Source organism: Penaeus monodon, chromosome 10 (genome assembly GCF_015228065.2).
Source record: "Penaeus monodon isolate SGIC_2016 chromosome 10, NSTDA_Pmon_1, whole genome shotgun sequence".
NCBI lineage: Eukaryota > Metazoa > Arthropoda > Malacostraca > Decapoda > Penaeidae > Penaeus > Penaeus monodon.
The window spans coordinates 51,330,802-51,343,301 of record NC_051395.1 but is presented as its reverse complement, the minus strand read 5'-3'; the positions used below and the strand labels follow the sequence as shown (position 1 = coordinate 51,343,301).

At 34.9% G+C, this 12,500-nt stretch overlaps 1 protein-coding gene across 1 annotated transcript in view; it reads left to right on the top strand.

Annotated features, from left to right (window-relative positions):
- LOC119578163 (histone-lysine N-methyltransferase SMYD3-like) overlaps window positions 1-8,534 on the top strand; it is a 13,685-nt gene extending 5,151 nt beyond the window's left edge. The window contains exons 3-7 of the mRNA XM_037925899.1: window positions 624-762; window positions 1,899-2,072; window positions 3,375-3,537; window positions 4,375-4,639; window positions 8,366-8,534. Of these exons, the coding sequence (XP_037781827.1) occupies window positions 624-762; window positions 1,899-2,072; window positions 3,375-3,537; window positions 4,375-4,639; window positions 8,366-8,380 (756 nt within the window). The 3' untranslated portion in view covers window positions 8,381-8,534. The remainder of the gene's footprint in view (window positions 1-623; window positions 763-1,898; window positions 2,073-3,374; window positions 3,538-4,374; window positions 4,640-8,365) is intronic.
- The last annotated feature ends 3,966 nt before the right edge of the window (window positions 8,535-12,500 follow it).

Sequence of the window (12,500 nt, the reverse complement as noted above, 5' to 3'; positions counted from 1 at the left end):
ATCTATCTATATATATATATTTTTTTTTTAACGGTAGGTTCATGTTTGAGCCGCCGTGGTCACAGCATGATACTTAAATCTATCTATCTATCTATCTATCTATTTATCTATCTATCTATCTATCTATCTATCTATCTATCTATCTATCTATCTATCTATCTATCTATCTATCTACATAAATGATATATATTATATATATATATATATATATATATATATATATATATATTTTTTATATTTGTCTAGCTATCTAACTCTGTTTATCCGTTATATGTTTGTCTGTCTGTCTCTTTCTATCTCTCTATCTCAATATCTCTCCATCTATCTATTTATCTATATATCAATTTATCAATCTCTCCACCTGTCCATCAGTCCGTCTGTGAATATATTCAAGTGTGTGTATATTTACCTTTCTCTTTATCTATCAACAATATGTATATTTATACAATTCTCCTCTCTCCTTTCCCTCCCTCCCTCTTTAACATCCATTACTCCCTCCCCCCCCTCTCCCCTCCCTCCTACCCTCTCCCCACTCCCCTCATCTTCTCTCTCCTCTCCCCTCTCCTCTCGTCTCCCCTTCCTCCCCCTTTATCGTCTGCTTTTCATTCGTCTCTCTTTCGCAGTGTCGCATCAGCTACCTCGACCCGCTGCAAGGAACCAAGGAGAGACGGGAGGAGCTGTACAAATTCTGGTTCTTTTGGTGCGACTGCAAACCCTGCCATGACGAGGAGAGGCTGGCGATGGAGAATACGATTAAATGCGGTAAGAGGGAGAGAGAGAGAGAGAGGGGGGAGGAGAGAGAGAGAGAGGGGGGGGGAGGAGGAGAGAGAGAGAGAGAGAGAGAGAGAGAGAGAGAGAGAGAGAGAGAGAGAGAGAAGAGAGAGAGAGAGAGAATGGGGGGAGAGAGAATAGGGGGAGAGAGGAGGAAGGAGGGGAGAGTGAGGGACGGAGAGAGAGAGAGAGAGAGAGAGAAACGAGGTACTGTTTACATAAATACATTTATAGCAAAAGATTCGTATCTTTTTATATTTTGCAGCTGTAATATCAGATGATTTAGATTTATTAATTCTAAAATTTAAATGAATTACAAATGCTTTTATCAGTCACTCATAAATAATACTAAGGTAACATATCAGTTATTTGTCAATTAAAGAATATAAAGGGGTGTTACATGTTTTTTGTCGGATACATAATTAATCCTGTTGCTTGTTCTAGAAAAAAAAAACGACTGAAGATAAAATCCCTGTTAAAAAATATATATATTTATATAAAACCTTACTGCGTATATATAAAACACCATAACATGAAAACCAACAGAAAACGCGAAAAGAAAACATTTTCCCCCAACAGAAAATGTAAATAAGAGTCACCTTTACCAGCAAAGGACGAAAAGAAAATAACACTCATGATCCCCAACGTAAACATTTACATTCACGGTCCCAACAGAAAACGGGAATAACTCACCGTTGCCCTAACAGAAAACGGGAATAACCCTCCCTCATCCACCTAAAAGAAAACGAGAATGACCTTCCCCTATACTTCTAAAAGAAAACGGGAATAACCCTCCTCATCCCCCAAAAGAAAACGGGAATAACCCCCACCGTCCCACCAAAGAAAACGACCCTAAAGAAAACGGAGAATAACCTACCGTTTCTCCCCCAAAAGAAAACGGGAATAACCCCCCCCCACACCGTCCCCCCAACAGAAAACGACCCCAAAGAAAACGAGAGAATTCCTCCCCCCACCCCCCACAAAAAAAAAAAAAAAAAAAAAAAACGGGGAATAACCCACCATCCTCCCCCCCCCAAAAAAAAAAAAAAAAAAACGACCCTACAGATAACGAAGAATAACCCACCGTTTCCCCCTTTTTCCCCCTTCCTCCCCCTTTTCCCCAACAGAAAACGAGCACTGCCTATCGCCGGTCACCGTGCCCGAAGGCGCTGGTTCGACACCCCCAACCTGCACCCGCTGCGGGGACGTCGTCAGCCCAGAGAGCATTAAAAAGTACAACGAGATTATCGCCTACACCAAGAAGACTATGAGTATCATGTCGCGAGAGGATAATAGTAAGGGTAATGGTTTGGGTTGTGGTGGGAAAGTGCGATTTTTCGGTTGGGTTGAAAGGGGGTGGGGGTTCGGTTGGGTTTTGGTTTGTGCGTTTTTGGTTTGGGTCGTTGTGCGTTTGTGCGTTTTTTTGTTTGTTTGTTTGTTTGTGTGTTTTTTTTGGTTTGGGTTGTTGTGCGTTTGTGCGTTTTTTTGTTTGTTTGTTTGTTTGTGTGTTTTTTTTGGTTTGGGTCGTTGTGCGTTTGTTTGTACGTTTCTTTTTTTTTTTTGGGGGGGGGGGGTTTGGGTCGTTGTGCGTTTGTTTGATTGTTTGTTTTTATGTTCGTTTGTTTTTTGTTCGTTTTGGTTTAGGTGGTTGTGTGCTTTTGAGTTTGTTTGTATGTTTGTGCGTTTTTATCTTCGTTTGTTTTTGTTCTTTGGTTGGGTCGTTGTGTATTCCTGTGTTTGCTTGTTTGTTTTTGTTTGCCTGTTTGTGCACCCTGGATTGTATGTATTTTCGATTTTGTTTGTTTGTTTATTTGCCAGTTTGTACACCCTGGTTGAGTCGCTGTTTACTTTTAAGTGTGTTGTTTGTTTGTTTGTTTGGTGTGTGTTTGTTTTCCTAAAAGTAGTCTCTTTTGTTTATTGTTTATTTTAATCGTGTACTTTTATTTGCCTTGTTTGTGTGTACTTTTTATTTGATAAGAAAGTGGCTTCTTTTCTTGTCGTTTCTTTGTGGTGGTTTTGTTTTTGTTTTGTTTTGTTTGTTTTTGTTTGTTTTTTTGCTTTTTGTTTTTTGCTTTTTTGCTTTTTTGGGTTGATTTTGTTTATGTTGTTTATTGTTGTTTCGTCTAATCATGTTTATTAACGTTCTCATTATCTCTTTTCATTTAGTTTATTTTACCTTGAGGTTTATTTGTCATTATTTTTTTATAGTTAAACTTGCTACCAATTTTTTTTAGTATTAATTTTTTAATTTTTAATTAATTTTATCACAAATATTCCAGCGGTAAATTTTGCGGCATAATAAGAACATCAGTAACTTTTATAAATTCTCTAAAACAATCGTGAGCAAACCTTAAGAAAAGAAAATAATGATGATGATGATGATGATAACAATAATAATAGTGATGATGATGATGATAGTAATTATAATAATGATAAAAATAATGATAATGATGATGATGATAATTATAATAATAATAATAATAATAATAATAATAATGATAATAATAATAATAATAATGATAATGAACAAATAAACAAATAAATAATCCAACTCGTCTCTCTCTCCCCCCCCACCCATCCCCACCCCACCCCCCTTCCCACAGATTACGAAACGTGTTACGACCTGTTAGAGAAGCAAGGCAGCGTCCTCTCGTCCATGAATATCTGGAGATGCAGGACACTCGACTTCGCCTTCAACGCTGCCATCAACAACGGGTGCTTCAGCCTCGCTTTCGACTACGGGGATGAAAATAAGGCCGCTATGAGGTAGGGAGGGTAAGAGGAGGGGAGGGGAGGGGAGGGTAAGAGGAGGGATGGAATGGGAGGGAGGGTGGTAAAGGGAGGGAAGGGAGGGATGGAGGAGGGAGGGGGGATAGGGAGGGGAGGGAGGGTAAGAGGAGGGATGGGAGGAATGAGGGTAGGGAGGGTAAGAGGAGGGGAAGGAGGGAAGGAATGAGGGAGATAAGGATGAGGGAGAGGGAAGGAAAGAGGAGGGAGGGAGGAAGAGGGAAAGAGTGTAGGAAAGGAGAGGAAAGGAGTGAGTGAGGGAGGGAAGGAGGGAGGAGGGAGGGAGTGAGGGAGGGAGGGATAGGAATGGATAGATGGATTTCTCAGCCTCGTCTTCGTCTACATGAAAATAAGACCACAATGAGGTAGGAAGGAGGGAAAGAGGAGGGAAAGGAAGGAGGAAAAATGACGGAGGGAGAGCGAAAGGGGATTAGAAGGAGGGAGAGATAGGGAGAGGTAGAGTGTGGACTGAAGAAGAGGGAGGGAGAGAGAGGAAGGGGGATTATGCTAGGAGTGAGGGAGAGAGAGAGGGGGAAGGAGGGAGAGAAGGAAAGAGAGAGAGAGAGAGAGAGAGAGAGAGAGAGAGAGAGAGAGAGAGAGAGAGGAGAGAGAGAGAGAGAGAGAGAGAAGAGAGAGAGAGAAGAGAGAGAGAGAGAGGAAGAGAGAGAGGAGAGAGAGAGAGAGAGAAAGAAAGAGACAGAATGACAGACATTCAGACAATCAGAGAAGCTCCCCCTTCCTTCCTTCCTTCCTTCCCTCCCTCCCCTCCCCCACACCACCACCGCCTAACCCCCATCCCCCCGTCCCCTGCCGCAGGTTCTACTACGGGCCCGACCACCCGGCGTACGGCGTGTTCCTCCTGCACCTCGCCAAAGCCAAGTTCTACAACAAGGAGTACAAGGAGGGCCTCGGGCACATCCGCGAGGCCGAACCCATCCTGAAGGTCGCCTACGGTGCGTCCCATCCCCTCATCGCCGAGGAGCTGAGTCGCCTCACCTACATCGCCTACGAGGACGTGGAGTTCGCCCTCACCCGACGTCTGGAGATGGCGCAAAACCGCGACAAGGACGACGACCCGAGGGTAGTTCGAGTGTCAGGGCCGAACGAGCCACTCCGCTTGGGAAACGGCGAGATATTCACGGCGCACTGCCCCTCGCTGGTCTAGTGGCTGCCCGCCGGCCCGGCCTGTGTGCACGTAGATAGACGTATATGTGTACGTGCAGCATGTATGTATGTACATATATGTGTGCGTGTGTACACATGCACACACACACACACACACACACACACAAATATAATTTATATATATATAATATATATATATAATATATTATATATATATATATATATATATATATATATATATATATATGTATATATATACAAACACACACACAAACACACACACACCACACACACACACACACACACACACACACACACACACACCACCCCACCCACACACACCCCCAATATATCTATATTATATATATTATTTATAATATATATATATATAAATATTTTATCAAAATATATTTATAAAAGAAAATATATTATGTATATATATAAAATATATAATATATATATAATAATTTTATATATAAAATTATATATATTTATAAAATAATTATATATATTATTATTTTCCTACTCTCAAAAAAATATTTTTGACATAAAAAAAACATAAATACCCTATATATATATTCAAAAAATATACAAAACTAGCATATACATAAATACACATAATGGGGTATAAAGCTATAGGGAAAAATACGTAAAAACCCGCATGTTCGCCCCCTTTAAAAAAATTTATTACGTCTCTAGAGGGTCTAGCGCCCGGAACGTTTTTATATCCCCTTTTTTTGTATTTTTTTAAGAAAATTTAAAAGACGAGTGGGTATAAAAAATGCTACATTTGTGTAAAACCACATATACGTGTGTGTGGGGGCATGTGTTATGTTTTATATGTTTATATATATTTATATTTTATATATTAAAATTTTTATATATATATATATTATATTATAATATATATTATAATATGGGATGTATGTTTAAAAGTATATACAAATGGGAACCTCCGTGTGTCACTGTATTTTTCGTTTAAAGTATGCATTCTTTCGGCTAAAAATGTGTATTTCGTGATCTTTTTAGATACTTTTTGTATTAACATCTTTACTCTAGCCTTGAACATTAGTTAATCACCTGGTTTAGGCTCAGGGATTTAAAAACCCGTGCTGGGGTTGTCTATAAATCATAAAAGGCAGAAATCTCATATAGTATGTAGCAAAATTTAATTATTCATATGTGTATCAAATACTTTCATTCATATATTTTACACATTTACTTGGATGTATATGTGTGTTGTGTTTTTGTAAAAATCTTTTATAATATATATATATATATCTAATATTAAAATATATTTATATATTAAAATATATAAAATAATAATTTTATTTTATATAAAATTTTATATTTAAATATGTTGTTTATATATATTTTATATCTAAAAATATTTTATTAAAATTATATATAGATTATATATATATATATATATTATAAAATTTCTATATAAAATATAATATATAATTAATTATTAAATATATATATATTTTATCTCTCTGTAAATTATATATCTATCTCTATATTATAATTTTTAAATATTCCCTATTATTTATACTATAAAATTTTTAAAATCTGTTATTATATTATTCTATCTAAACCTTTTGTCCCTTGGGCCCTTTTCTTTTTATTACTATTAAAATAAACTATTTCTATATATTTTTTATAATATTTATAACAAAAAATTTCTATTTATTGATTTATTTTTATTTTTATCCCCTTTTTATTTTATTTTTTTCTCTTAAAATTTTTTGTCCCTAGTTGTTTTTCTATATTCCCCTTTTTATTAATATATTTCTTTTTAAATTATATTTAATTTAAAATTTTATATTTAATTTTTTTCCCCCTTTTGTTTTTTTTTATTTCTATCCTTTTTGTTTTTATTTCTTTCCCCCTTTTATGTTTTTTCCCTTTATCATCTGTTTTCCGTTTTTTTTCTTTAGAGAAGGGTCTTTTTTTTTTTTTTATTTTCGTGTTTTTAATATAAACATTTTCCTATTGAGGGCCCATGTCCCCTTCTCTTCCTTACTCTCCGTTCCCCTTCTTTCCCCTCTCTCTCTCCTCCCTCTCCTCTCTCTCTCTCTCTCTCTCTCCTTTCTCTCCCCTCTCTTCTCTCTCTCTCTCTCTCTATATAATATTTATTTAAAATTATCTATATCCTTCCCATATTCTAATTTATTATTTATCTATATATAAATATAATATGTGTGGTGTGTTGTGTGGTGTTTGTGTGTGTGTGTGTGTGGGTGTGTGGGGTGGTGGGGGTTTGTGTTGTGGGGTTTACAAAAAAACACACACACACACCCCACACCACCCACACACCCAAAAACACACCCACATATTATATTTATAATTTTTAATTTTATATATATAAGATTTTATTTTATATAAAAATATAAAATATTATATTTTATATATTATTTTAAAGTTTATATATATATTTATTATTATATATAATATATAAATTTTATATTATCTAATTTTATTAAAATAAAATTATTTTATATATGGTGTTTTGGGGTGGGCGTGTGTGTGTGGGGTGTGCGGGGTTTTGTGTGTGTGTGTTTGTATACACACACACACACCATACACACCCACACCCCACACACACACACCCCACACCCCCCCCCACACACACCCACCCCAAAACCAAACACAAAAAAAAAAAAAAAATTATTTTGTTTTTTTTGTTTTTGGGGGTGTTTTGTGTTGTGTGTGTGTGTGGGTTTTGTGTGTGTGTTTTGTGTTTTTGGGGGTGTGTGTGTGTGTGTGTTTTGGGTGTGTTTTTTTTTTTTTTGGTTTTTTTATTTTTTTATTCTTTTTTTTTTTTTTTTTTTTAAAATTTTTTTTTTTTTTTTTTTTTTGGTTTTTTTATTTTTTTTTATTTCATTTTTTTCTCCTTTTTCTTTTTTCTTTTTCTTTTGTCTGTCTGTTTTTATTTTTTTCTTTTTTTTCTTTTTTTTTTTTTCTTTCCTTCCCCTTCTTGGTTTTTTCTCTTGTTTTCTTTTTTTTCTTTTTTTTTTTTTTTTTTTTTTTCTTTTTTTTCTTTTTTTCTCCTCTCTTTCTCCCCCTCTCTTTTCTTTTTCATTTTGGCTATTCTTTTTATAGTTTTATTTTTCTATCTCCCCTTTTCTCTATCTTCTTTTCTCCCTTTTGTGTGTGTTTTGTGTGTGTGTGGTTGTGTTTGGGGGGGGGGGTTTTGTGTGTGTGTCCCCCCCTTTTTTTGCTTTTCCCCCCTTTTCTCCTTTTTTTTTTTTTTTTTGTTTTTTTTTTTTTTTTTTTTTTTGTTTTTTTTTTTCCCCTTTCTCTCTTTTCTCTCTCTTTCCTTTTTTCCCTCTTTTTGTGTGTGGTGTTGTGTTGTTGGGGTTTTGGGGGGTGTGTGTGTGTTTTTTTGTTTGTCCCCCCTTTTTTTGTGTTTGGTTCCTTAGTTGTAAAAAAGGGTTTGTGGCCCCCCCTTGTTAAAAACACTTTCCTGTTTCGTCCCCTTGCTTTGGGTTTCCCCAAAATTTTCTTAATTTTCCGTTGGGTTCCCCTTTTAAAAATGTGTTCTAAAGTGAAAAAACCCAAAAATTGGGGTTTATGTGTTTTCCTCAAAAATTTTTGGGGGGATTTTTTTTTTTTTTTTTTTTTGAATCTGGGGGTACTTGATTTTCAACAGAGCTCTCTTGATCTTTTCTCCACACAGCTGCCCTCCTCCTGATCCTACTATCAAACCTCTCGCGCGAATCAAGCCCAAAGAAGATTGATTTTATTGATAGTATTGATAAGCTTGGTGCAAGAGCTTCGTGCATGATGCTTTGTATTGGATATAAAACATGTTATATTGGAAATCTGTATTATATTAGGGGCGGGATATATATATATATATGTATATATATATATATATATATATATATATATATACTATATATATATAATACATATATATATAATATATATATATATATATATATACTATATATATATATATATATTTTATATATATATATATTTTAAAATAAATTGAGGAAGGATACAAGACCAAAAATGAAGAAGAATGATAATGATTATTATTTTTTGTGATGCTACGGTAAGTAATATGGAAAAAATAGTATCTTCTCTGGGTTTGATTTTAGAAAAAAAAATGTACATTGTCATCCTGGATTCGTATCGATTACACACGAGAACAAAGTTTCACACACACAGAAAAAAAAAGAAAAAAAAAGAAAAAAAAACTTCATTGCACCCCCCAATTTTTTTTTTTTTTTTTTTTTTTCCTTTTTTTGATATTCAAGACAAAAAAAGAGAAACAAGAAACGTCGACAACCAGAGGAAATTAAGAAGAGGTTTTTTGGTGTGTGTTTAAACTGCAGACTGAACATACCTCCCCCCACCCCCACCCCCACCCCCAATTGCACGCCTGTATGCAGTTGATCATCATGGCTGTCTTATGGAGTGATAGTGAAAGTTATAATTAAGTTTATTTTCATCGAAAGATTAAGTTTTGGATATCTGATAAGAGATAGCTTTTTTTTTTTAGAATAGAGCTCTAGTTATATGCTTTTTAGTGTTACGAAATAGTTAAGAAATAACTCTTATCTATTGGCTTCATATCATGCCTAGATATTCATAATATCCATTCATAAGAATCGTACTTTATATTCATAATACCTCTCATTTCCTGAACTATTCTCAAATACTTTTTTTTTTATTCCTTCTTCTTCTTCTTCATCTTCTTCTTCTTCGTCTTCTTTTAAATGCACGACAGAAATCATAAATCACGTATTTATTCACAAGCATCATATTCATATCTATTCCTCTGCTTCATCGCTTTTATAAATAGTTTCATTTTTTTACACATTATTCATTCATTCATCGTTCATAATATCCCTGTCATTCATTGCTGATGAATAACAGCATAAGAGTGTGAGGTTCTGTTAGAATATTCTTGTGGAATATGCATGTTGTTTTATCAATAGAAAATAGTTGTTTTTTTTTAAATAGATGTTGTCATGTTTAATAATACAAAATGCTATGTTAATTCCCCTCGATAGCATCTTTCTAAAGTTTCATCTAATTTTTAAGTCTTTGGCCAAACTTTAGTCATTTTATTGTTAACTAATCTGCTACAGCGATATCACAGTTGTTAATATTATGTTAAATACATTAAGTAATGTTAAGTTGATATCTTTATCATACAGTATTATTGTTAAGAATAAAGTATACATTGTTTATAAAGGATAAGAATCACATACATATCCACAGTGATGCACAAGAGATGTGGATATATATATATATATATATATATATATATATATATATATATATATATATATATATATATATATATATATATATATATATGTATGTATATTTTTTTTCCTTTTTTTTCTCGTAATCTGATTATGAGGAATCTGAGCAGTATTCATTGACAAATATACATCTCATTTCTTTTATTACTTCAGTACTTTATAAACACGAAAGTTTTTTTTTACTTTTTTGTTTTCCTCAAGATATGAATTGCAGAGAAAAACAGATTAGAGAGTAGCAGATTAGTGAATAACATCAATAATATTTTTTACCAGTCTTTCATGTCAACTTTGATCATTATTTATTGCTGTTAAATGTTGTTATTTTTTTTTAATTCGATCTGCATTGCCTTATACAAGAAAGGAAAATAAACTTTTACCTCTGTCTCTTTTTTTTCAATTTCCCGCCTTGATCGCCAACCCTTGATGAATCCAGATGAATCCAGATGAATCCAGATGAATCCAGGTGAATCCGCTTGCATGCGCGTTCGAAAATTAAAATCTAAAAAAAAAAAAAAACGAGCAATTGCCTTGATGCAAGTATTTCTACATATCCTTGTAGAGTGAAATATTGTAGCATAAACTGTAGAAGGTCAAAGAATATATTTGCAACAGTAATAGTACTCTGCAGATATGTATCGATGAAAAAAAAAATCTTCAATTCTCATAACTGTGTGTGTGTGTGTGTGGAGAGAGAGAGAGAGAGAGAGAGAGAGAGAGAGAGAGAGAGAAAGAAAGAAAGAGAGAGGAAAGAGAGAGAGAGAGAGAGAGAGAGAGAGAGAGAGAGAGAGCATGCGCGCGCGCGCGCGCTTGTGTGTGTGTGTGTGTGTGTGTGTGTGTGTGTGTGTGTGTGTGTGTGTGTGTGTGTGTGTGTGTGTGTGTGTGTGTGTGTGTGTGTGTGTGTGTGTGTTGTGTGTGCTTGCGTATGTATGTGTGTCTGTGTGTGAGTGTAAATATAATATTTGTCTCTGTCCTTTCTCTTTCCCTCTGTCAAATGTTACGAGTTTAGAAACAGTACAAAGCCTAAGGCTGGGTATTAAATCATCTGCAAATGTAGCACGTGTGCTTTTTACATGTCTCTGGAAACGTTGCGAGACAAATATCATTTAGGAATCAGATTTAAATATTTTGTCAAGTTGTTCCACAAGGAAATTTTTACACTGAATATATTATATTTCCTTTTATAATGATTTTCAGTCTGATATATAAATAACCTTCCGTTTTCTATTTCATCATTTTATCCTTTATTGACGATAATGTAAATGTTAACAAGGATTTTCAATTTTCTACTTTATGACCCAATGGTATATATGGTAATTCTTATGATAGTTTATTTCAAATCGAAATAAAATTCTTTCTTGAAAATAATTTGTGATCAACACGATTCTTAAACTTCGGTCCAGTTGCCAGATGATCCATTTCTTCATTGAATTAAATTAACGACGCGACGTGCGGCAAGTTGCAGTTATTGCTTTGGAAATGATGGTATAAATTCCCAAGTAACCCCAGATCGTTGTGAATTACGCATTTAATTAACTAACCCGAGAATGCGCGCCTAACGTTATTGCTGTCCGAATAAGTCGGCAGTGAATCCTTAAAGACGGTTCGAACGGTGCTTCGTTTCGCCGCAATCAAATCTTTTTCTTTTTCTTTTTCTTTTCAGGAAAATATTGTGCGAAGATTTGATGCATTAATAAGGATCCCGTTCATACTGATGTGTTCATAGCGAGCGGAAGGAGAAAGGTACGGATGTCGAAGGGGATGAGAAAAAGTGAGAAAAAACACAGGGAGAGAGAGAGAGAGAGAGAGAGAGAGAGAGAGAGAGAGAGAGAGAGAGAGAGAGAGAGGGAGGGAGAGAGAGAGGGAGAGAGAGAGAGAGAAAGAGAGAGAGAGAGAGAGAGAAAGGAGAGAGAGAGAGAGAGAGAGAGAGAGAGAGAGAGAGAGAGAGAGAGAGAGAAAGGGAGAGACAGACAGACAGACGAACCCACAAACAGAGAGAAAAACAACCAGAAAGACAAAAAAATAAATAAATAAATAAAAATCGAAACTCCACTCTCATTTTTTTTTCTTTTCTTTTCTTTTTTTTCTTTTTTTTTTTTCTTTTTTTTTTTTCTTTTGTCTTTCTTTCCAAAAAAGAAAAAAAAGGTCCGTATGAAACTCGCATGTTAATCTCCCACGAATTGTTAGTAAAGCTCCCATTTGATCCGATAGCGTTCAGGGCCCTGTGAATGCACGGGTTCAAATGCTATCAATTGATTAAATGTTGCAGCGGTTGCAAATGGTCGAAGTTTGGTGTATGGGGGGGGAGGGGGGGAAAAAAGAATTGTTTTTAAAAGGGGAATGGGTGAGGGGAATTTTTTTTTTTTTTTTTTTTTTTTTTTTTAAGGACGTTTAATTCTTGGATTATATTATATCTCTCCCTCGGTCTCTCTTTCTCTCTCTCTCTCCCTCTCTCTCTCTCTCTCTCTCTCTCTCTCCTCTCCTTTTTCTCTCTCTCTCCTCCTCTCTCCTCCCCAGGTCCTTCCTCCTCTC